Source organism: Maylandia zebra, linkage group LG6 (genome assembly GCF_041146795.1).
Source record: "Maylandia zebra isolate NMK-2024a linkage group LG6, Mzebra_GT3a, whole genome shotgun sequence".
Lineage (NCBI taxonomy): Eukaryota > Metazoa > Chordata > Actinopteri > Cichliformes > Cichlidae > Maylandia > Maylandia zebra.
Genome location: NC_135172.1, coordinates 12,006,868 through 12,032,412, shown reverse-complemented (window position 1 = coordinate 12,032,412; position 25,545 = coordinate 12,006,868). Strand labels below are relative to the sequence as shown.

The 25,545-nt window shown below is 42.2% G+C and overlaps 1 protein-coding gene across 1 annotated transcript; it reads right to left on the bottom strand.

The window, feature by feature from the left end:
• Positions 1-15,056: 15,056 nt before the first annotated feature.
• On the bottom strand, positions 15,057-24,518 carry LOC143419146 (uncharacterized). Its single transcript, XM_076885459.1, has 4 exons — positions 24,357-24,518; positions 22,945-23,049; positions 16,296-16,892; positions 15,057-15,944 (listed from the first exon to the last, which is right to left on the bottom strand). Exons 2-4 carry the CDS (start codon positions 22,960-22,962, stop codon positions 15,264-15,266), a joined length of 1,296 nt encoding a protein of 431 aa, XP_076741574.1. The 5' UTR covers positions 22,963-23,049; positions 24,357-24,518; the 3' UTR covers positions 15,057-15,263.
• Between the last annotated feature and the right edge of the window lie 1,027 nt (positions 24,519-25,545).

Sequence of the window (25,545 nt, the reverse complement as noted above, 5' to 3'; positions counted from 1 at the left end):
AGAAATGGTTCTTCAAAGAACCATTGTTTGAAAGGTTCTTTGTGGCACCAAAAAAGGTTCTTCTATGGCATCAGTCTAAAGAACCACTTTTGGTTCCAGTTGGCACCTTTATTTTTCTGAGTGTAAATCAAAGCTAACTGTACACTTGATTTATAAACTTTGATGAGAAAAAAATCTTTTCTTTCTTTCTTTCTTTTCTTTGTTATATCAGGTCTAATGCGAACACAAAACACAAAGCTGAGATTTTCTCTGTTTAGAAATCACATTAAATCTGACAGTTGTTAATGATTCATATGTAGAAACACTTTCATGTGAATAAAAACATTCAAACTGTTATTATTGCAAATTGTGACGTTTGTAAGAATAGAAGCGGTGGCTGATTGTTCTCTAGTGTTTGTGTGTGGATCAGTGTTGTTCAAGTTACTTGGAAAAAAGTAATTAGTTACTTATTACTGATTACTTCTCAAAAAATGTTATACCGTTACATTACTGATTACTTAATTTCAAAAGTAATTATTTACTTATTACTTAGTTACTTTTTGGTACACACCTGAATACTTAATAAAGCAATAGACCTTTCAGCCCAGTTCTATTTTTATGCATAATCCATCATATAAAAATTCAGTCAAATGGAAAAGTCTCTTTTTAAAAATTGTTTTATTATTTTTAATCTCTTAATTTTAGGGAAATCGCATCAAGCAAAAATGTAATTCTATACAACAGTTTTTAAAAAAAAAACTATGTGAAAAAATCTATTTTCACCTGTTTAGCAGGAGTGGGGCCGGTGGTCATATCAGTGGGGGATCTGGTGGTTTCTCTGTGAATTTCCGTTCCCATGGTAGCGTGCTAGGTGCTTGTTCAGATTTGAAGTGTAATTTTTCGCAGAGTGTACAACGGACGCTAATGTTTTTGCCACTTTTTACAGAATAACACTTGAAGTAATATAAGTACTTCCACGCTTTTAACGCTGCATGGTCGTACTCTCTCCTGCACTCCATATTACCCATTGTTGATCTACGCACGTCTGCTGTTGCCACGTATATGAACACGCATGATCAGCACAGCGCACCAGGTAGAATCCAGTTTTCAGGCCCCTCTTCTGTGGAATCAGCTTCCAGTTTGGATTCAGGAGACAGACACTATCGCTACTGTTAGGTCTGCACTCGCAGGCTCCACTAGTTCAGAGATTTATCACCATGAACGAATCAAGACGATCAGAGCTCGATCGGTTTTAAACTTGCAAGGGAAGTGTCGGATCCGGATCTTGGAGCTACAAGCTCCTCACATGATCCCAGACAACTCCAAAAATCCAGCGTCCCCAAGCAGGCTTTTATTCAGTGACAATAGTTACACAAACACCCATGGTAAAACCCTATTGTAATAATTTGTGATAAATAAAAGTAGAGTCTGGGGAATATTTGATGAAAGCTTATTGTGATTAATGCTGGGGTGAATTTCAAAGTTGATGTGACGTCTGTTTGAAGTTGGTGTGTTATGTGTGTGAATGTGTTACGTCAGCCAAGAAACGAGATTAGATTAGGACATTTGGATAGGGGATTTTATTCCCACATTGATTAGCAGGGTTGGACTCGGGCACCAGATAATTTAACTGTGGAATCGACAGTGGTGCTTTTAAATTTATTTAAATTATTTAGGACGGGGACGGTAATCCCTAGGAGCGCGGTTGCTCAGCGTGTGGCATCGACTCCTGATCACAGATGCGTGGTCAGGCCTGGCGGCGTCCAGTTAGCCCGAGTGGCGCCCGCGGGACTTCGGGAACCCATTAAAAACCAAGTGGTCAAGGACCACTTCTTTACCGTGCTGTTTGAGTAAAGAGCGGGCCTCAGGTGTGACCATTTCAACGTGGCTGACAGGTAAGCTTTAAGTAAAGCTTAAAGTGGGATATTTAGGACTTCCGGTCAGCATGCGACCCGAATAGACGCAGGAACGAGCTGCTGTGGTGAACTTAACTCCGCTTTGACCAGTTTCACCCCTTCAACTGCCACCTTTAAGTCGCTTACACTCGTAACTACTTTTCTAGTGTTTTGAACACTTTTGACCCTTTCCAATGGCTGCTAAGAGTGCAAAAGCGAACAAAAAGGAGGACGCTAGCTTAACACTGGAGGCTATCACCACGCTGCTCCAGCAGCACCGAGAGTTGGCATCTGAATTTAAGACCTCATTTAACGCCCTCGATTCAAAACTGGACCAGGTACGACAAGCCCAAGAGGAACAGGCCGAGAGAGTTTCATCCTTGGAGCTTGCAACTGAAGACCTGAGCCAACGTGTCGCTGACCTTGAAAACACGTGTGCCGCTCTTCGCGAAGACAACAACCAGCTAAAGAACAAAGTCACTGACCTGGAGAGCCGTAGCAGGCATCAGAACATCCGCGTCCTTGGACTGCCTGAAGACACTGAAAGTGGGCGCCCCACTCACTTCTTTTCCAACCTTCTCTGTGAGTTATTGGGCAAAGAAATACTTCAGTCTCCACCGGAGCTCGATAGAGCGCACCGCTCCCTCGCAGCGAAGCCGCCCGTGGGACGCCCACCTCGCCCGGTGATCATCCGCCTGCACCGATACCAGATCAAGGACCTCATCATCCGAGAAGCTAGGAGGAGAGGGAAATTCGACTACCGAGGCGTGCCTATCCGAATTGTGGAAGACTACAGCCCCGAGGTCCTCAATCAGCGGGCGCAGTACAAGGACATTATGTCGGAGCTCTACGGGCGAGGCCTGAGGCCGGCTCTCCTCTTCCCAGCACGGCTTCGCATAACGCAGGCCAGAGGCGCCAGAAAGTTTTTCAGCTCCGTGGACCAGGCTCAACAGTACATTGAGAGGCTCCCAAAGGCTCCGGAAGCCCCGTGAAGAATTATTACTGATAAAACAATGGCACCAAATGCAGGTACCAAACATTCCATATAGGTATGGAGGCGCAGTCGGGATCCACGTAAGACGTTGCTTTTCCTCTCCGAGTGTAGCGATGTAGTCTGAGTGCTATAGCACTGAAATGCTGATTATTACTTTAATTTAACTCGATAATCTTATTTTGTTTTCTTTGTTAAATAAGGAGACAACCTCATTGACTTCTACCCGTTGGCTAATGACGTAATACCTGTTGCACGGAGACGGGGAGTTTTGTTATCTACTCGTAGCCTTCTGTCTGTTCTTATTCAATAATTCAGTTATAACGGTAGTACTTATTGAACTACATCATCTTTTTGTGTTTGGTTGTTTGTTTACATACTTGGACTCTGCTTTGAAACACTCCAGCAATTACATTTGGACTTGGTGGCTGATACAGTTTCGAAACTTAACAGTATTATACGGGGTTTCAGCTTACTATGCTATGGCCACCGGAGCAGTGGTTCGACTGCTTCAATACCTAGGTTATTGGTATCATAGACAGGAGGAGTAACACTCTAAATATGTTAAGTTTGAAGAGCTCGCTGCTTGTTCTTGTTCTTTTTTTTGGCAGCCATTTTCTGTTGTGGGGAGGGTTTGGGGAGGGTAAGGGTCACTGCTTTGAACCTCATACACTGTTCTTTTTTTTAACCTGTTCTGAACTAATTTCCACCCACTGTAAAGTTATTCTGTTCTTATCATCTAAGGCCAGTGTGCATAGTTTCTTTGCTCTACAAATCAGATGAGTCTGCAATTGAACTTTCTAAGCTGGAATGTTAAAGGTCTAAATCATCCAGTCAAGAGACGGAGGGTTTTGTCACATGTTAAACACCGTAACACTGACGTGGCTTTCCTGCAGGAGACCCACGTCAGGGCCTCTGATAATGTCCGTCTCTTCTCCCGTTGGAGGGGCCAGTGTTTTCACTCACTTTTCCAAGCTAGGGCACGTGGGGTCTCTATATTGGTCAGGCAGAACATTCCCTTTGAGGCCCACAATGTCATAGCAGACAAATATGGTAGATATGTCATAGTCATAGTCCTCAACATGAAGAAGAAGGCTTTCAGGAGCAAAGTGAAAGAGGAGATGAAAGCAGCACAGCGGGAGGTGAAACGCTGCCTGAGGGAAGCAAAGGACACCTACAGGAGGAAGGTGGAGCAGAAGTTGGAGAGGAACAATATGAGGGAGGTCTGGAATGGTGTGAAAACCATCACAGACCACAACACCAAGAAAAGCACAGTGGGGGGGACTGTGGAGAAGGCAAACGAACTCAACAACTTCTTCAACAGGTTTGACCAGCCCACAACCCCCCCACCCTCACCCTCACCTTCACTACAGAGTCCTCTCCCCACTCTCCTGCCTCCCTCGCTTCCCCCCCTTCCTGACACCATGACACCCCCCTCCTCCAATCCCTCTCTCAGCAGCAAGACATCTCCCCCCCTCCCCTCCTCCCAAACACCTCCCAGTGTCACAGTGGATCAGGTCAGGAGGCAACTGAGGAAGCTTCGCCCCAGAAAGGCAGCAGGCCCAGACAAGGTGTGTCCTAGGATGCTTAAGGCGTGTGCTGCTGAACTTGGGGAGCCGCTACAACGAGTCTTCAACCTCAGTCTGCGACTGGGGAGAGTGCCCGCCCTATGGAAGACATCCTGCATCGTCCCGGTCCCCAAAAAGAACCGGCCCAATGAGCTGAATGACTTCCGACCGGTGGCACTGACGTCACATCTTATGAAGACTCTAGAGCGGCTCTTCCTCAACCTCCTCCGACCACAGGTACAACATGCCCAGGACCCACTACAGTTTGCATACAAGGCGGGTGTCGGAGTGGAGGATGCCATCCTGTACCTCCTACACAGAGCCCACTCACACCTGGATGGGGGAAAAGGCACGGTCAGGATCCTGTTTCTTGACTTTTCCAGTGCCTTTAATACCATCCGGCCCTGTATGCTTCAGGAAAAACTGAACAGGATGGAGGTGGACCCCTGCCTGGTGGCTTGGATCTCCGACTACCTCACCGACAGACCACAGTACGTCAGGCTGAAGGACATCACGTCTGACACTGTGGTCAGCAGCACAGGAGCACCACAGGGAACTGTGCTGTCCCCTCTTCTCTTCACCCTGTACACCTCTGACTTCTGCTACAACTCTGAATTATGCCATATTCAGAAGTTTGCAGATGACACGGCCATCATGGGGTGTATCTGGGATGATCAGGAAGAGGAGTACAGAAGTCTGGTGAGGAACTTTGTCGCATGGAGTCACACAAACCACCTGCAACTCAACACCTCAAAGACTAAGGAACTGGTTGTGGACTTCGGGAGGTCCAGAGAAGGTCCACTGCCGGTTCAGATAGAGGGGGAGGAGGTGGAGGTGGTCAACAAGTACAAGTACCTCGGGCTGTGGGTGGACAATAAACTGGACTGGTCATGCAACACAGAGCACCTGTATAAAAAAGCCCAAAGCCGACTGTACTTCCTCAGGAGGCTGAGGTCTTTTAACATCTGCAGGAAGCTCCTGAGGATGTTTTACCAGTCGGTGGTTTCTGGAGTACTTTTCTATGCTGTGGTGTGCTGGGGGAGCAACACAGCAAAGAGGGACTCATCCAGGCTGGAGAAACTGATCAGGAAGGCTAGCTCTGTGGTCGGCATGAAGCTGGACACTCTGGTGACAGTGGCAGAGAAAAGGACATTAAAGAAACTGATGGACATTATGAACAATGCTGGGCATCCTCTGCACACGGCCATTAACAATCAGAAGAGTCTGTTCAGTGACAGGTTGCTTCTCCCCAAGACAAGAACTAACAGACTTAAAAACTCCTTTGTCCCACACGCCATCAGACTGTTTAACTCCTCTCTGGAGGGGAGAGGGAGGGGAGACAGGAGGACAAAGGAGGGGGGAACAACTAAGCTGTAGTGCCTCTTCACCTCACTGTACAATACCTTGTGCAATACTTTTTGTAAATAGTCAACAGTGCAATAGACTCAATACTTGAAATGTGCAATTCACTTGTATTTTTATTTTTTTATTCCTATTTATTCTATTTATCCCCTTTGTATATTTTATTTATATTTGTCTCTGTATTTATATATGTGTGTGTGTGTGTGTGTGTGTGTGTATATATATATATATATATATAACAATTCTGTAACTGTAACTTCGGTCGTTGCTATGCTTTTTTTGGAAGTCGAATTTCCCAGAGGAACCCACCCGAGGGATTAATAAAGTTCTATCTTATCTTATCTTATCTTGTCAGTGGGAAACTGTATAACAGTCTTGTTGCTCTAGTAAATGTGTATGCTCCTAATACAGATGACGAGAATTTCTTTAAACAACTATTCTCCTCTTTGCCCGACTTAAATGTCTACTCTCTTTTTCTGGGGGGTGATTTTAACTGCTGGTTAGACCCAGCCCTGGATCGCTCATCCACTAAGAGCAATGTTTTAAGCAAATCTGCATCTGTCATTCATGCCTTTCTATCAGAATATGGAATGTGTGATGTTTGGCGTACTCTAAATCCTCATAAAAGAGATTACTCCTATTTTTCACATGTGCACCATACATATTCAAGAATTGATTACTTTATCATTGACACTAATTGTCTGCAGCAGGTCCACTCCTGTGCCTACCATAGCATAGTTATTTCAGATCACGCCCCTCTTACTTTGTCTCTGTCTCTTCCACATCCTCCTGTTAAAGCTGCACAATGGCATTTCAACTCGACCCTCCTGTCGGATGAAAATTTTGTAAAGTTTATCCAGGATGAGATACGCTTTTACTTTGCCACCAACTCTTCCCCAGAGACTTCCAGCCTTGTCGTATGGGATGCCTTTAAGGCGTATATCAGAGGCCAGATTATTGCTTATTCGGCAAGAATTAAAAAACAGTCCACCCATGAAAGGAACAAGTTAATGCAACAGATTAAGGAGACTGATGAACAGTATGCTCTCAAACAGAGTCATGAAATATTTAAAAAGCGTGTAGAACTTAAAACAAGACTTGACCTACTCACAACGTACTCGACTGAACGTTTACTCTTACATGACAAATCCAAATTTTATATGCATGGTGACAAACCTGATAAATTACTGGCGAGCCTTCTAAAAGGTTCTCGGGCAAGGCAAAGTATTCTTAAAATTCGACAACAAATTCAAATTCAAATTCAAATTCAAATTTTATTTGTCACACACACACAACCATACACAGTATGACATGGGGGTGAAATGCTTGTAGCTGTACAATGCCCGACCATTAAATGACAGAAGAAAAGTTTTACAATATTTACAATTTACTACAAAAATTTACAAATTAACTTAGGAATTTACAGTAAAAATGTGCAAATAGCAGAAGAGATTATAAAGATAAGGATTGTAAATTATAGGAATTATAGGATTATAGGAAATGTGTGGTGGTGCGTGTGGTGACGTGTGTGAGAGTCCAGTCTTATAGTGACGTGTTTGGGAGAGTCCAGTCCTACACCTGGTTCAGGGCCCGAATAGCCTGGGGGAAGAAGCTCCTCCTCATTCTCTCTGTTTTGGCCTTAAGGGAGCGGAAGCGCTTCCCAGACCTCAACAGTGAGAAGAGTCCATTGTTGGGATGGGAGAGGTCCATCATAATCTTCCTAGCTTTGGACTTGCACCGCTTGGTGTAGATGGACAGCAGGTCAGGGAGCTCTGATTGAATGATGCGTTCTGCCGAGCGCACCACCCTTTGCAGATCTCGTCTGTCCTGCTTGGTGCTGTTCCCAAACCAGGTGCAGATGTTTGACGTCAGGACGCTCTCGATGGTGCAGGAGTAGAAGTTCTTGAGCACAAGATGGCAACATAGTCACAGATCATGAAAAAATCAATGAAGTGTTCAGGGATTTTTACTCACAGCTTTACACCTCAGAGTCCCAAACTGACTGTAATGCAATTAATGAGTTTTTAGCTAAACTTAACATTCCTGAAATTCCAACAGAACTTAAAACAAGGCTGGATGAACCCATCTCCCAGTTAGAAGTTTCCTTGGCTATAGCTTCGATGCATTCTGGTAAGTGTCCAGGTCCGGATGGCTTTCCGTCAGAATTTTTCAAACACTTCTCTTCATTACTGTCCACGCAGCTTAGTGCAACCCTCACGGACTGCAAGGAACAAGGATCTCTTCCTCAATCATTCTATGAAGCCTATATTACACTTATTAAAAAGAAAGGAAAAGATCCGTTGGAATGTGCCTCCTATAGACCCATTTCTCTACTGAACACAGACGCTAAAATATTAGCCAAGATACTTGCCCGTAGACTAGAAATAGTTCTTCCAAAAATTATTTCGAAAGACCAGACAGGCTTCATTAAAGGTCGTCATTCATATTTTAACATAAGGAGGCTATTTAACATAGTCTACTCCAGCTCTACAGACTCTGATGAATGTGTGGTCTCGCTTGACGCTGAAAAGGCCTTTGATCGAGTTGAGTTTGATTATCTCTTTGCAGTCCTTGATAGATTTGGCTTTGGAGCGAAATTTACTTCATGGATCAAATTACTCTATTCTCAACCATCTGCTACAATACGAACTAACCTCCAATTGTCAAAACCCTTCAAACTTCACAGAGGCACACGCCAGGGATGTCCTCTCAGCCCCCTGCTTTTTGATCTGGCCATAGAACCCCTTGCCATTGCGTTCCGCAGTTGCAAAGAGGTACACGGCATTTGGAGAAACAATACAGAACATAAGGTCTCGCTCTATGCAGATGATCTCCTGCTCTTTATTTCTAAGCCCTTAGCCTCACTACCATCTGCATTGAATCTGCTTAGTCAATTTGGTCAGATTTCAGGGTATAAACTGAACCTTAATAAAAGTGAGCTCTTCCCGCTAAGTAGCAAAGCCAGTATGTTAGACTTCACCTGCTTGCCCTTCAGAGTTGAAAGGACAAAAATTACATATTTGGGAATCACAGTGACAAAAAAACATAAAAACCTTTTCACAGAAAATGTGAGTGCATTGCTGAACCAAGTGAAGCGGTCCCTTACCCACTGGACACCACTCTCTATGTCTCTGGTAGGACGTATCAATTCAATTAAAATGACCATTCTACCCAAATTTCTATACCTTTTCCAGGCCATACCCATTTTCATTCCCAACACTTTTTTCAATAAGCTGGACTCTGTCATCTCATCTTATCTATGGCAGGGTAAACGCCCAAGGCTCAATAAGATGCATCTTCAAAAATCTAAAATTGAGGGTGGGTTTGCACTTCCCAACTTTCGTTTTTATTATTGGGCTGCTAACATACGATGTTTGGTGTTTTGGTATTTTTACCATAATCGGAGTGGTTGTCCTGACTGGGTCACTATGGAATTGCATAGTGACAACAGTATATCCTTACTAGCTGCACTTTGTTCTCCACTCCCATCCTCTTCATTCAACTTCATTCCCAACCCTGTAGTGGTGCACTCATTAAAAATATGGGGCCAGTTTAGGAAATATTTTAAACTTTGTGACTTCTCCCTCCTCAGCCCCATTGCATCTAACCATTTCTTTAAACCTTCTACCCAGGACGGTGGGTTTGCGGAGTGGCACAGAAGTGGAATAACTTGCTTTAAGGACCTATTCATAGCCAACAAACTAGCATCATTTGAACAACTTGCTAATAAATATATTCTTCCACCATCACACTTTTTCAGATACTTGCAAGTCAGGCACTTTATTTGTTCCCAGATTTCAGGCTCAAGCCCTTCACCAGAGCCTACACTACTAGAAACTATTCTACAACTCAATCCAACCAATAGAGGGCTGATTTCCTTGCTTTACAATAAAATGTTAAATTTGACACATACCTCTTCATCCAAGCTCAAGACACTGTGGGAAGAAGACTTAAACATGACAACCTCTGATGAAACATGGGCCTCTATACTCAAACATGTCAACACTACATCACTATGTGCCCGCCATTGTTTAATCCAGTTCAAAGTGGTGCATAGAGCCCATTTCTCAAAATCCAGATTATCCCGTATCTACCCTGAAATCACTCCATACTGTGACAGATGCAAAACTGCTGAAGCCTCACTGGTCCACATGTACTGGTCTTGTCCCAATCTCACTCAGTTCTGGTCAGAGGTTTTTCGTACCCTGTCCAGAATTCTCAGTGTGACGCTGGCCCCCGGCCCCCTTCTTGCTCTGTTTGGCATCAGTGGGAATGAGGTGCTTCTACCGGCCTCTAAAAAACAGGCATTATCATTCTGTTCCCTGTTGGCCAGAAGGGCAATCCTACTGAGGTGGCGGGACGCTGCCCCTCCCACTCACAAACAGTGGTTATATGACCTCATGGCCTGTCTAAAACTGGAAAAGATAAGACACTCACTTCAGAACTCCACTGGGAAATTTCAAGACATGTGGGGACCCTTCCTTGATGCTTTTCAAAATCTATAAGAATTTTTCAGCGAACTCTCTTAAGTCAGGTGTGGAAATACAGTGTGCGGGTGCAGGCAGTGACCTGGGTGGGAATGAATGGGATTGTTTTGCAGGGATTATGTTACTTTGGGATATATTATACATTTGTTTATATTCTTTTTTTTTCTCTTTCTTTCCCTTTTTTCTTTTTCTTTTTTTTTCTTTTATTTCACAGCCGAAGATACATTTTTGGACTCATTTCACAGCTTAAATGTACTACTTAACCTTAATGTACAGACCACCTGGGTCTGGGTGCAGTTCCCCCCTCCAGGGGCAAGGGTACCTAGACCCGGTTCGTAGAGTACGCTTGGGGAGTGTGATCGTGTGTACAGCGTCTCTTTATGTCTGTCTCCACGTTGGTTGAGTGTGGAGTAAGTGCATATGAGAGCATGAGGGTGGGAATGGATGTTTGTGTCTATATGTCAGGTTGGGTATCAGACGCCACCTCTCTGGGGACATCTCAGGCCCTCCAAGGTTTGGAGGCCTATCTCCACCCACCACCACTTCCCCTGCCAGTGGCGGACTCCCTCAGGTGTCGGTGCGTTGGTGGTTCTTTGTGTCTGGGGGTGGGCGTCCGGGTACACACCGGCTCACTCCTTGGCGGCCGCTTATCGGGGCCTGGAGCCTGGGGCTCGCTCGGGCCACTTCGGAGGTGGGGTGCCCCCGGCCTCTCGGCCTGGGGCTCGGTCACTCAGGCACAGCTGGCTGCCGGCGGAGCTCACGGGCGCGTCACTGCAACTCCCCCTGGCTTCTGCTCCGTGGCTGCTGAGTGAGCCCTCATCTGGGACTCTCCTCAGCTCTTACTGGGACAGTGGCGCGGCTGCCCCTCTGTTGGTCTTCCTTGGTCTGTTGTGTTCTGGGGGCCTCTGGATGTCTGGAGTTTTGATCTCCTCCATACCTGCTTCATGCCCTGGTGGACGGGGCTGTGGCCCCCCCCCCCCACACCCTCTAGCAGATCATTACATGGAGAAACCTTTGGAATGCAAGCATGCTGATCCACACAGGTATGCACACAGGTGTACACACGGATATTCACAGACGCGGACTACAGCTTTCTTGGCTGCTGCCTCAAAGCACATTGTGCGCTGTCTATCTTGCGTGCTGCACAATATCGTTTATTATTTAGTATCTACTGCTAGCTAGTTTATTGTGATGGTGCCGTTTTTTTTATTATGTTGCTCTTTGTTGTTTGCTTTCTCTTCTGTTTTTTTTCTCCATACAGGTGACCCAGGTGTTTTTTTGTTTTTTTTTGTTTGTTTTTTTTCTTTCTTCCCCCCCTTCTCACCGTCTCTTCTCCCCTTTGGTTTTCTTTCTCTCCCTCTCTTTCTTTCATTCTTTCTCCCTGTCCTATCCCCCAGTCATGTCTGTCCCGTTTGTAGCAACTGTAAATAAAATAAATTCATAATTATAATAAAGGTCAATCAAATGGACCAATATCGCAAGGCCATGATGATCCACTTGGTAAAATAAATCCGCTTGGCATCTTTCTTGGCCTTAAGACAACAATTCTGATGGCTATAGATCCAAACGGGACACAAAAAAAAAAAAAACCCCTTAATGTACAGATCATCTGTAATCCTTCTCTTTTCTTTCTGTCTATATGTATAATATATATGTTGATGTTTATGTGTACAAAAGGAAACCTCTTAATAAAAAAGACATTGTTTAAAAAAAAAGTGGGATACTTAGACGCCGGTTAAGTGGAGCTTCCTGTTAAGCTGCGGGAAGCGCTTATAAATTAACATAAGACTTAGAAATCGGCCCGCTGTCCTGGACAGAGAACGGTCAATTGAACAGCAAGGTGGGCAAACCTGGGCTTAGAGGCTTTTAAATCTGTCGAAAAGGTAGGATGACCGATATCGGAGGCAGAGGAAGTGACGTTGAAAATGTTTGTTTTCTCTTTGATCTTTTAGTAGAATAAGCGGTTATAATGCACACTTTCTTACACATACTGAAAAAGTGCTCATGAAGAGATGATCTGTTGTGAAAGGTGACTTAGAGTGCAGTAAAAGGTCAATGCATGCACGCTTATGGTCACAGATATTACGTAGATTTATTTCTAGGGTAGAGGTGAAACATTTTGCTTTGTCTTTGCTTAGCAAGTAGTGATGCAGAAGGTGTTAAAGATATTCATGCCATGAATAAGTCGACAGGAAACATATGGAGAGTGAGACACCTACAGTGGGGCAAAAAAGTATTTAGTCAGCCACCGATTGTGCAAGTTCCCCCACCTAAAATGATGACAGAGGTCAGTAATTTGCACCAGAGGTACACTTCAACTGTGAGAGACAGAATGTGAAAAAAAAAATCCATGAATCCACATGGTAGGATTTGTAAAGAATTTATTCGTAAATCAGGGTGGAAAATAAGTATTTGGTCAATAACAAAAATACAACTCAATACTTTGTAACATAACCTTTGTTGACAATAACAGAGGTCAAACGTTTACTATAGGTCTTTACCAGGTTTGCACACACAGTAGCTGGTATTTTGGCCCATTCCTCCATGCAGATCTTCTCGAGAGCAGTGATGTTTTGGGGCTGTCGCCGAGCAACACGGACTTTCAACTCCCGCCACAGATTTTCTATGGGGTTGAGGTCTGGAGACTGGCTAGGCCACTCCAGGACTTTCAAATGCTTCTTACGGAGCCACTCCTTTGTTGCCCGGGCGGTGTGTTTTGGATCATTGTCATGTTGGAAGACCCAGCCTCGTTTCATCTTCAAAGTTCTCACTGATGGAAGGAGGTTTTGGCTCAAAATCTCACGATACATGGCCCCATTCATTCTGTCCTTAACACGGATCAGTCGTCCTGTCCCCTTGGCAGAAAAACAGCCCCATAGCATGATGTTTCCACCCCCATGCTTCACAGTAGGTATGGTGTTCTTGGGATGCAACTCAGTATTCTTCTTCCTCCAAACACGACGAGTGGAGTTTATACCAAAAAGTTCTACTTTGGTTTCATCTGACCACATGACATTCTCCCAATCCTCTGCTGTATCATCCATGTGCTCTCTGGCAAACTTCAGACGGGCCTGGACATGCACTGGCTTCAGCAGCGGAACACGTCTGGCACTGCGGGATTTGATTCCCTGCCGTTGTAGTGTGTTACTGATGGTGACCTTTGTTACTTTGGTCCCAGCTCTCTGCAGGTCATTCACCAGGTCCCCCCGTGTGGTTCTGGGATCTTTGCTCACCGTTCTCATGATCATTTTGACCCCACGGGATGAGATCTTGCGTGGAGCCCCAGATCGAGGGAGATTATCAGTGGTCTTGTATGTCTTCCATTTTCTGATGATTGCTCCCACAGTTGATTTTTTCACACCAAGCTGCTTGCCTATTGTAGATTCACTCTTCCCAGTCTGGTGCAGGTCTACAATACTTTTCCTGGTGTCCTTCGAAAGCTCTTTGGTCTTGGCCATGGCGGAGTTTGGAGTCTGACTGTTTGAGGCTGTGGACAGGTGTCTTTTATACAGATGATGAGTTCAAACAGGTGCCATTCATACAGGTAACGAGTGGGGGACAGAAAAGCTTCTTACAGAAGACGTTACAGGTCTGTGAGAGCCAGAGATTTTCCATGTTTGAGGTGACCAAATACTTATTTTCCACCCTGATTTACGAATAAATTCTTTACAAATCCTACCATGTGGATTCATGGATTTTTTTTTCACATTCTGTCTCTCACAGTTGAAGTGTACCTCTGGTGCAAATTACTGACCTCTGTCATCATTTTAGGTGGGGGAACTTGCACAATCGGTGGCTGACTAAATACTTTTTTGCCCCACTGTATATAGGGCAAAATGTGGTTGAGCTTGTAACCGAATGTGTGCCTGCAAAAGTAACAGTGTTGTACAAGACGTGCTCGAGATGATCAGATAAGAGAAGAAGAGAGCGAGCAACAGGAAACAGCTGGAGGGAAGACGGTGAAAGCGGCTCTTTAAGTGTGTTAAAGGTTGTCAAAAATATCGCTTACACAAATAAATAAAATTGAAGATTAAATACATAAAGGATAGAACCCAGAACATGATAAGTTGAACCAACTTTGAATAATTAAGAGAACAATTGATGAATACATTAGATTACTGAGGCGTAGCAGGGGGAGGAGGTTTTTTTTATACTTTACAGCAGCGGTCCCCAACCTTTTTTGCGCCACGGAACAATATTTTCACGGACCGGCCTTTAAGGTGTTGCGGATAAATTCAACAAAATAAAACTAGTACCGATACCGAAAAAAAGAAGATTTATTCATAACACACGTGAAAAGACTGAGGAAAACCGAGTTAACGATAAAAACACTAACAAAATAACACTGAAAACCGATAAAAACCCTGAAAACCATACATTTCACACCTGAGCCTCAACTCTCGCGGCCCGGTACCAAACAACTCACGGACCGGTACCGGTCATGTTAAAAGAATGTTGGAAATTTGATCAGAATACGGTGAAAATGAGAGAAACAGACATTTTTCTCAGATCATTGTGTTAAATCGTCAAAATCCCCGTGTTCTCTTTAAGACTATCAGCTCTACTCTAAACAACCCTGAAAGCCTCTGCTGACACATGTCATCAGTTCCTTTCTTTCTTTGTAAACAAGGTCGAGTCTGTCAGGTCAGCAATAGAACTTCCTACAGATGACCCATCAGTGTTTATTCCATGACTGTAAACATGTTTCCATTCGTCACTTCAGTCTTTACTCTGAAATACAGGAAATGACATCATGGCTCAAAATCTTTGTCGTTCAAACAATTCTTTATTTAACATTTTTTTAACTTTATTTAACAAAATACATTCAATAAAAACTTCAACTGAAACTGATTTTTAATCCAACCACTGAAAAAAAAGGTAACGACTGAACACAAACACTACAGAAGAACAATTTATAAAGATTAACATTGAACTATAGGAACAGTTTGATTCATAGCCTCATTAGAACTTTAACTTAAACTTAAGGAGAGCCGACCTGAACTCTGTGGAGCCTGATCTCCAGGGTTTTAAGTTGGACTCTGAAACCAGAAGAGGATGTTTCTCTCTCTTCAGATTCGCTGTCGTCCTGTGATGGGAACGGTTTCAGCCCTGCGTGATCGCGCTGATGTTTGCACAGAGCAGATGATGAAGTGAATGTTTTGGCACAGTGGTAACAGTGAAACAGTTTATTAGTAACGTGGGATCGTTTGTGTGCAGAGTATGAACTGAGATTACTGAAGCTCTTGTCACACTGCTCACAGCTGTAGTTTCCTTCCATGTGTGTACGTTCATGCTCGTTACGATGACCTGACTGTGAGAAGCTTTTGTCACAGTGTCTGCACTTGTATGGTTTCGCTCCTGTGTGGACTCGTTTGTGTGTTTTAAGCTGACTTGCAGTGGTGAAGGATGACCCACACTGATCACAGAGGTGCTTTTTGACCCCACTGTGAAAGAGTTCATGTTGTTTTAACTCAGCTGATGTGGGGAAGCTTCTCCCACATTCTTTGCAGTATTTCAGTTTGTCTCCAGTGTGTTTACGTTGATGTATTTTTAGGCCGGCTTGCTGACTGAAAGTTTTTCCACAGATGTCACAACGAAAGTCTTTCCCACCACCACAGCGATGACAGGGTTGAGAAGTGGATCCATCTGTGTCGCTCTGCTTCTAAACAAAGACACAAAGACCGTGTAAGTCAGTCCTTCAACACTTTTATCCTGAAAGTCGCCTGAAATAAAGAGCATCTCTGCAGACGTCCAATTACATTTTACTGTTTCGATTAACACACTCAGTTTACTGGGCTACAATAACTACAATACTACCACCATAATACTACAGCAATACTTATTTAATATTACAGTAACATCTGACTTACACTTAAATGAAATGAAAACCTGAATAATGGCTCAGAGCTACTCTTCGGTGCAGTAGAAGTGCTAACATGCTAACACAATTTAATGAGCAGACTTGTTCCAAACAGTCAGACTGAACTTACAAGATAAAAATAAAAATACAAACCTCACAGTAACTGCACTTGTAGAGTCTCTTTCTGGTGTGGATCTGTTGGTGTTGTCTCAGGTACTGTGGAGTTTTAAAAGTCTTCTCACACAGGTCACATTGATAAGGTCTCTCCTCAGTGTGGGTAAACATGTGGCGTTGTAACTCTGTGTCTGTTGTAAAGTATTTGCCACACTGATCACACCAGTACACATCTTCTCCGGTGTGAATGCGTACGTGTATATTTCGGTACCCTAGCTGGCTGAACGTTTTTCCACAGATGTCACAGCTGTATGCCTTAATTCCAGAGTGGGTAACTAGATGTCTCTGTAAGTGGCTACTGTGAATAAAAGCTCTGCCACACTGATCACAGCTGTAAGCTTTAACTCCACTGTGGACGACTTGGTGTGTTTTCAGGGAATTCTTCCAGGAAAACGACTTTCCACACAAGTCACAGCTGAACGGTCTCTCTCCAGTGTGGATGAGCTGATGTTGTTTTAGTTTAAACTTCCAGGTAAAATCCTTCCCACACTCGTCACAGGTGTTTTTTCTCTCTCTCTTTCTTCTGTGAGGTTTGTCGGCCTCCTGAGAGCGCTGACTTCTCGGTCCATGTTGGTCCTGCAGTGACAGAGATACAAACAGAGGCAGTGAGTGAAATGCAGTCATTAAACAAACTGAAGCTTCAAACTCCCTCCATTAACACTAGTTTTAAACCTGAAGGTGGAGTGTGGCACCAAACACCTTAAAGGTCTCTTATCCCCACCTACTGGTAGTAGTAACACATTACATCCAACCTGCTGTTAAAGATAATTAATCATTGTTCAAACACTCTAAAATCATGCCCATCCCTCCTGCCTGTGCACAAATATTAATGCTAACACACTCAGAATAGTAATAAATGTTTACCAGGTCTGTACTTTTTTATATTTCCTGTTTGTTTCCTATTATATATTTCTATAATTGTATAATTTATTCGATAATAATAAATCATATGTAACAGTTACTAGCTTGGTTCAGTGAAGGATGATGTCAGAGTCTGACTGTAACCTGACGTTTTTTTTTACTTTTACTCGCTACATTAAAAAAAAAAAAAAATCTGTATTTTCTACTCCTTACATTTTCAACACAGGCTTGTTACTTTTGGTTTAAGTCATTTGAGGGGAGTTATTTCATCACTGCGGGCTTCAAAGATCAAATTGATTTGAGCCTAAACAGTAACACATGAAATCCAATCCTGCATCATACACCAGGCTGTGTGGTAAAGTCCTATAAATGGAGCATGTAACGATCACTGTAACACAAACCGTAAATTTTATCTGAGTTTAAAGGTTTAAATCACCATCAATTTCATCCTTCTATGATTCAGAGTTTGGCGACATCCTTATCATACAGAGTTCCGTTGGCTGAGTTGGGAAAAAGTTCTCAATAGAGTTTTTGAGCTCAGCAAGGAAATCTGTCAGTTCATGGTGTGAGATTATTATATTATCTTATGCCACGTTATACCCCTAATTAAAGATAGTGAAATTATTATGTAGTTTTAGTTTGCATTATTCTCCTGACTTTGAAGAAGGTGACAACTATTACAGTTATTAAACTGATCTGTATTACATTAGACTGCTGATTTATTGTGAATGAGTGATATTGTTTTATGATGCATTATACTGCTGAGGTATAAGAAATACTGTTTTCAGAGAGTCATGGCCTTATTTGTCTGATTAGAAGAGAACAGAGCATACCGGAGAGGTTTTCTGCCCCATCTCATCAGGAGGAGATAAAACAGGGAGCCAAGGCCGTCACTTAGGCGCCGTAAGAGAGAAAGAATGTGAATGTTTAGGTTTTATGACTAGGTGGAGGGGGGCTGAAGCTATAAGAATGTGAGAAACACTCAGACGCTTCGAGATCAGGCGGACACCCTCCCGCGCTCATCTCCCCTCCGGATGGTTTATGCTCAAAAGTGTTGAATTGTATGGAATAAAAGATTGTTGATTGAGCATTTATACACCGAGTATTGTCCTTCCTTCAGCCCAAAGATCAAAAGAATTGGGAGATTTAACAATGGACATGGCATGTATGATGCAGTGAAGGCATTTCAAGTGAAGCTGTCACAAATGCACCAGTGCAACCTGTCTCACTTTCCCTGTTGCCAAGTAATGTTGAACCAAGTCGGCGCACTTTGCTGATAAACTGAGCGCACTGAGTTCGCGGCGCTTTGGTGACTGTGAAGCACAAAAAGAGAATTTCAAGCTTCTTTTTTACGTGGAAACTGCACCTGTGCAGATTCAGATGGAGCTGCAGTGTAATGGTACACTCAAGGCAAAGTACGACACTGAATGGCCTGCACAGTTTATTAGTTCCATTCCTGCAGCAATGCCCCAGCTCCGTCTACATGCAGCTCCAACCTTGTGTATGTTTTCATTTATTTTTTCTGGGGTTTTTGCAGCATGTTCATATTTCTAACTTGCATAATTTTGACAGGATATATTTTTATGAAGATCAAAACATTTAAAGTTAAAGTTGATTTTTTAAGTTTATTTATTCTGGAATAAAATTCCTGTCTGTTTTTATTCATATTTCTGTTTAAAAAACATGGTTTTAGTGTGTTCAATAAATGTTTATCTTGTTTGGCCCGCGACCTAAAGTGTGCCTTGAGTTTTGCTCCCTGTGCAGTTGAGTTTGACACCCCTGGTGTAGAGGATGGAAATCAGCCAGGACAACTCATGAAACATCTGCAGACATCTGGTTGAATTCAGTTGTGTACATCCACAGAGAGCAGCAGGTCAGCTGATCACAGCCTGTACATTAAGAACATCGACTGGAGCTCTCAATAGAAATGATTGTGAGCTGTGACTCTTTTCCCCACACTGAGCCACTACAGCTGATTTTAGGGTTGAATCCTGCTGAATCCCACTTTAACCTCTTCCCTGCCCATTTTCCTCTTTAGAGGCAAAGTCACCCTCTACAATGTAGGCATTGTATTATTACATGAATATTACATTACATTAATATAGCACAAGGTTCAGTTAGTTTTGCATAAAATATATATCAGTACTTCATCTTTTACCCCTTTAAGACCTACCATAGAACCAAGAGCTTATGTTTATATTTTTACTAGAGATGGCACGATACCACTTTTTTATGTCCGATACCATAAATTTGGATATCTGCCGATACCGATATGAATCCGTATTTTTTAATCAACAGAACTGTTTTTTTTTTAATATCTTGCTGTTTTTGTATAAGTTCATACTCAAGTTAAAAAACAAAACACTAAAGCTATTCTGTTATACCTGTATGCAAAAAATACACAGCACCCAAATATTTCATAGTTCAGTAATAGTGATCAATCTAATACACTTAATCCTACTCCATCCTCCCTATTCTGGTATTTTAAGGAGTAAGTAACCTAAATAATAGGGCTCTAAAACTCCCAGCAAAAAAAAAAAATAGATAGGGAACCACCCACCCTCCACTTCATGATGCTTAATCAACATAATCAACTTTAATTTGATGCAGTGTGAAAAAAGATTCACAGAAATCAATTATTTTTCAAGAATAATTAAATAGATTCAACATCTTTCTTCAACAGAATTGCAGACTGCACAGATGGTACCTTCCCAAAGGAAAAAGTAGTAAAGCTTACTAGGGTATATTAGGCTTAGTTACTATATACAGTCATGGACTTCTATACATTTTACATCAGATTAAAACTTTGGGTGTAAGATTCAGATAATTATTTATTAAAATCTAGACATTTTAAATGAGAATAAGAAAGAAAAGGATGTCTTTGTGCCCCCTTTTCCCTGTTAATGCCCTATCGGCCACCCTGGCTAAACTTTGCTAGATCCGCCCCTGCACAGTTACCAGCCGTCAGCTAGAAAAGGATCCTGGTGTAGAAAGTAATATTAAATAAATTCTAACAACAGCTTATCAAGGTTAAACGTGCTGCTGTTGTTCAGCTGCTGGTTTCCTCTTTCTGGCGCGAAGTGGGCAATAAACAAACAAGAGAGACGGACTCGCGACAGAAAAGCCGATCAGCTGATCATGATTTCATGACTGAAGTAGCAGCAGGAGAGGGAGGGGGAGAGAAGAGGCAGTCGCTCCATATATGTTCCATCGCAGGAATGCTTTACAAACATTCAGAGACGAACTTACACACTTGCTTTACTTATCTCTGGGATAACTTCCTCGGAGATGAAATGCCGGATTGGTAGCGAGGCTACAAATACACACAGCCGCTCTATCACGTGAGCACACTGCTCTGACGTGCTACGGTTATGAGCCGAGTTACGCCATGTCGCAAGTTTTGTGAGGTGCTTTTTTGAAATTTAATGGATCGGATTACATTTTTTATTTCTCTCCGATATCAGATCCAGTAATTTACGTCAGTATCGAACCGATACGATACGTGATATCGGATCGGTCCATCTCTAATTTTTACATGCCCTTAATGCAGGGCTCTAGAGTGCGACCAATTTGGTCGCAAATGCGACCAAATTTTTCAGTGGTGCGACTAAAAAATATATTTGCTTGCACCTGTGCGACCAAATGTTCGGGTAGCAAAAAAAAAAAAAAAAAAAAATCTGCAACCTTCCCTGTGGTCAACAACAGACACACATTATGCCCCTATCGTGGACTAAACCAATCAGAGATAGTAAGGGGCGGGACCTCTCTGATTGGCCGTGGTCCAGTTGAAAGTGCAGGTGGAAGTGGGAGGTGAGTAGCTTGAATAAAGCGATATCAATTCATTAAATCCTGAATCGACTTTTAAATATAACTGTGTTTTGCCAGAAACGCCAGATTCTCAGATTAAAGCTCACAAAACCATTTCAACAACAACCAAACAGCAAATGAGAGCAGGTACACGGACTCCACACAAAGACGTAAACACAGAGCCAACGCATCAGAATCAGCTTTGTCTTTCTCGGCTTTCTCAGCTTAGCGATCCTGATGCGTCCGGTCCACGCTGTGATTATGTCTTTTTGCGCTGATTCTGAGCTGCAGGTTTTGTCTCTCTCCAACCAAAATTCACCGAGCCAGCAGCAAAAGAAGCAGCAAACTGCGCTTCACATTTGATCAATGTCGTAATGAATTTTGCTGTTTTGCTTCCACGACTATTAAAATCACACTTCATGCACAGCTAGCTCTCTCTCTCTCTCTCTGTACTTCAAGAACAGTTTCCCGTCTCCAATCTCTGTTTTCTGTATTATTCATTCGCTTATTACCCACCAGTCTACCGCTGTTTACGGCGCTGTGGCTGCTGTCTTTTTCTATTCTTTTTTTCACTTAAATGACATCGGACAAGCAAGCCTATTTTTTCTGTTGTTCAATACTGAAGAAATTTAAACTTTATATGCAGAACATTGTAGAATATTTTGAAGGTTATCTGCTATAAAAAGCCAGACAAGGAAAATCTCCTTCATGTTTTTCTGTGTTTTATTCTCAGTTACTTTCACACAAAGGCATCTGCTGTGATGTTCACAATTCTGAAGAAGTCAGTACTGATAAATGATCAGAATTATAATATTTCTGACTGTCTGAGGCTAATTTGAATCGAATCGGGACTTTGAAAACCGGAATCGAATGGATTATAGAAATCAGTGATGATACCCAGCCCTAGTGAGCAGCCTAGGCACGACAGAAGTGGATGTAGCTGTAATAGGAAAAGAACTATTGCTAACTTTTCTGTTAAGTTAAGGCCTGATCCTTCTGAAATTCATAGCCAGTGCTCTGACACGGTGTCATCAATCTTTGAATGCTGAAAAAGCACAGTGTATCCAGAAAAACACATTATATTATATAAATTATTATAAAATTTGTGTGCGCCTAACTTTTGTGCTGGTACACCTAACTTTTTAAAGTTAGGCGTACCGGCAAAAAGTTAGTCTAGAGCCCTGCCTTAATGCCATTTTGGGGAGCATTTCAAGTTGCTATACATCAATATGACCATTATATCCCAAATGTTAATAATATCTATGCATTAAGTCCATAGTAACTACATAAAGTGCAAAAAAACTGCAATAAAATACAAAAAAATTTAAATTGTTTTTGTTTTGTTTTTTACACATATTTGTAGTTAGAAAATTGTATCCCTCAAAACTGTAAATTTAAAAAAGTTGCACATTGTTTCCAACCACAGGAAATTTGTTTTTGAGCATTTTTGAGGAAAAACAAAAATAAATATTATAATGCAAATTTGCAAACAAACAGCATGTGCATCAAAATAAACTATTACCAACAGTGCAGTTTGAGTTCTAAGCATCCCAGAAACAATACAGAAAAGAATAAAGTCAAACATGACTTTTAAAAACACCAGTATAGGTGTCGCTGAAGGCAGGTTTTGGCAGGTAAAGTTGGACATGTGATAGTTCGCGCTGGCATCTATTCCAACATAGGAAGTGCTATGAACAGCAAAGCGTGTTTCTGGTATATTATGTTTTTTTGCTGCAAGTGCTTTTTATGCAATTTCTGCAAATACATATGTGGAAGGAAACGTGACCTAGGGCAAGCTGATGGCATAAGATGTAAGTACAACTATTCCTAAATAAAATAATTGTGTTAGCTTAAGTGCAGTTCTACCGGGATTTTAAAATTGTTACGCAAAACGGAGCATTCCTGCTCCAATAGGCCTTAAAGGGTTAATGGAGTATTTCTTAACACTAGTATCTGTCACCTTCTTTGTCGAACTCATTGTTTTCTCTGCAGTGGCTGAGCTGAGTCCAAGTAGCGTAAATGTTCCCCTGCTGCTCCGTCAGACTCTTCTCCTCCTGCTGATCAGCTGGGACACAAAACAGAACTTTGTTAGGCTCCACACTGCACTGAAGAGTCAAAGTGTCTCATATGTTCATCTGAGAGCACAAACAACAAATTTTAGCTTCCCTGGGTGAGCAACTTGTTTAAAACATACACAAAAGGTTTGAGCACCGATACCAAATTCAGCAGTATGGCACACCAGTACCAGGAGAGCAATTCCTCTTTAAAAAAAGCCCTGGCAAAGAACAAAAACAGAACAATCGATGGACCTGCATAAACGAGTACAGTGTTTCCCAACCACTGTGCCGCGGCATATATACGTGTGCCGTGAGAACTGATCAGGTGTGCCGTGGAAGATTATCCTATCTGAGTGGGTGTAGAAATCTGAGCCATGATCTGAGTAACCCTCATCACTCAGTCACACTCCGATTCTCTACTTATATCAAGTCCATTGCACTACTTTCAAGCATTCTGCAACCTGTCCTCTAATTTATTCTTACTGTCTTACTATTTATATTGTTTTCCATGCACGGTTGGTGTGGAGCACCCACAATTTAGTTGAATATGTACAAAGACAATAAAAGACTATTCTATTCTATTTTAAAAACTCTGCAGTACTTTTAAAACACAGATCCCCTCTTGGGGTTCGAGGCTGTATTTGTTTTAAAAATGAATCTCTGGTATCTCTGGCCTATCATTATTATTTTGCTAACAGTTAATCAGGCTCATTTACTGAATACTGATCAGAATTTATCAAATTATCTTTGAAATGATTCTAACAACAGGCCTCTCAGAGTGAGGCCAGTTTTTACAATCACATGCCCTGTGGGCTGACACAACTTTGCTGATAAGACAAAGGCAGCTGTGTTTTAGTCTGGAATACATTTATTTTTTACCTTTCTTTTAAATTGATTTCATTATAGCACTTTTACCGCCAACATATTTGGATTTTTTGGCGCTGGAAGTGACCTTATATTGATGATGGCTGGCGTTAGCTAGCTAGCTTGGATAGCATGCTGCATTCAAAAACTATGCAGGTGCCACACAGTGACAGAGATGCTAACTAGCGCTTAGTAACAGACTAATAAAATAATAGAAACTCTGATTACACTTAGCTAATTTAAAAGCTTTCTTCTAATAATAACACTTCTCTGTGTTTCATTAGCATTTGTTAATATTTTCTTGTAAATTAGTTTATAGCAGCTTGACTTGATGTAGAGGCTTTTTCTTTCAACTGGTTCACAAATAACTGACAACAGAGACCGAGGAGAGCAACAGAAAACTTCACTCAGGAGCTAAATTCAAGATTGACTGAACTCAGATCAAAGTTACCTTAGTGCTTCACTTTAGATGAGGAAGAAAAATAAACTAAAACACAAACGCAATGAAGCGGGAACTTCGCGGCTTCTTCTTCTTTGGGGTTTTTCTTTGGCGGTTAGAGCTTTAAGGTGCATTACCGCCACCTGCTGGACTAGATGGTTCTTAAACTAAAACTAGACATTTAAAAGTATTTTAATAAACAATAAAAACAAAGACAAAATGTTTCAGTGTGTTATATTCATGAACATAAACATCAGATGGCTTCAGCTTACGCTTACCCCCATTTATTTAAGAGAATTTGCTCTCTGCAGGCGAGGATTTTTTGTTTAGAGGATCTTTGTAAGCCTGTATTTACTTTAAAAGAAGGGAAGCACTTCTTCATTCTACAGAAAAGGTGACACATTACAGATGAGTTCATAAAAAGTGTCTCTGTCACTCTTTCAAGGCTCTGTCACTTTTTCTTTTTGACTGGAACAGCATGGTAAAGTAGGCCTAGGCTGCCATCTTGTGGCAGTGTGTTGTTACTACAACATATGAAATTGTGTTTCTATTGGAAATATAATTCAGCACCACTGAGCCGCTCTCTCAGTTACAAACTGAACCTGTTTCTTAGACATATAAATCACTAAGTACAGTGAAGCTTTTGGTTTTGTAAAAGTGTTTCTTATTCTAAATGCATGTTGATTTTTATCAGGGTGAAGAGCAGTTAGCAGTGCATTCATGGACATCTTTAAACTATTAATTGAAGAATCTTTGGTGATGATGGCATGAACTAGAAGCGCAAGCTCCAGGTGAGACTGCACAGAACAACAAGTGTCCTTAAACTGCATCAACTGATGACTTCTCACAATTTTATTCCACTGTGTGTTTTTATCATTGAACGTTTCTGTCTTCAGGTTTCTCTCAGACCAAGATTGAATGTGATGACAAGGGTGATGGATGGTGTGACATGTGCTGCTGGCCCACAGAACCAGGTGAGTATGCTGTCCATGTGCTCTGCAACAATGAGGACATCCAACACTCTCAGTTAAGATTAGTTTTCATGATTGTTGCCTCAAGGCCTGAGATCATGGTGGTGGGCTTGTGATGGACACACATGGCTGAAACCTCTCCTGTAGAGGCTAAGCCCAGGCTTGAAACCACTGGGGTGTTCGTTGGCAGGGGTGACGCAATGTCACTGGTATGCATGAATTTATTAAAC

What these genes read in the sequence shown, in the direction of transcription:
- LOC143419146 (XM_076885459.1), bottom strand. An exon ending in ACAAGTGCAGTTACTGTGAG is followed by an intron (nt 15,945 to 16,295) that starts GTTTGTATTTTT and finishes GTCTTTGTTTAG; the next exon opens with AAGCAGAGCGACACAGATGG.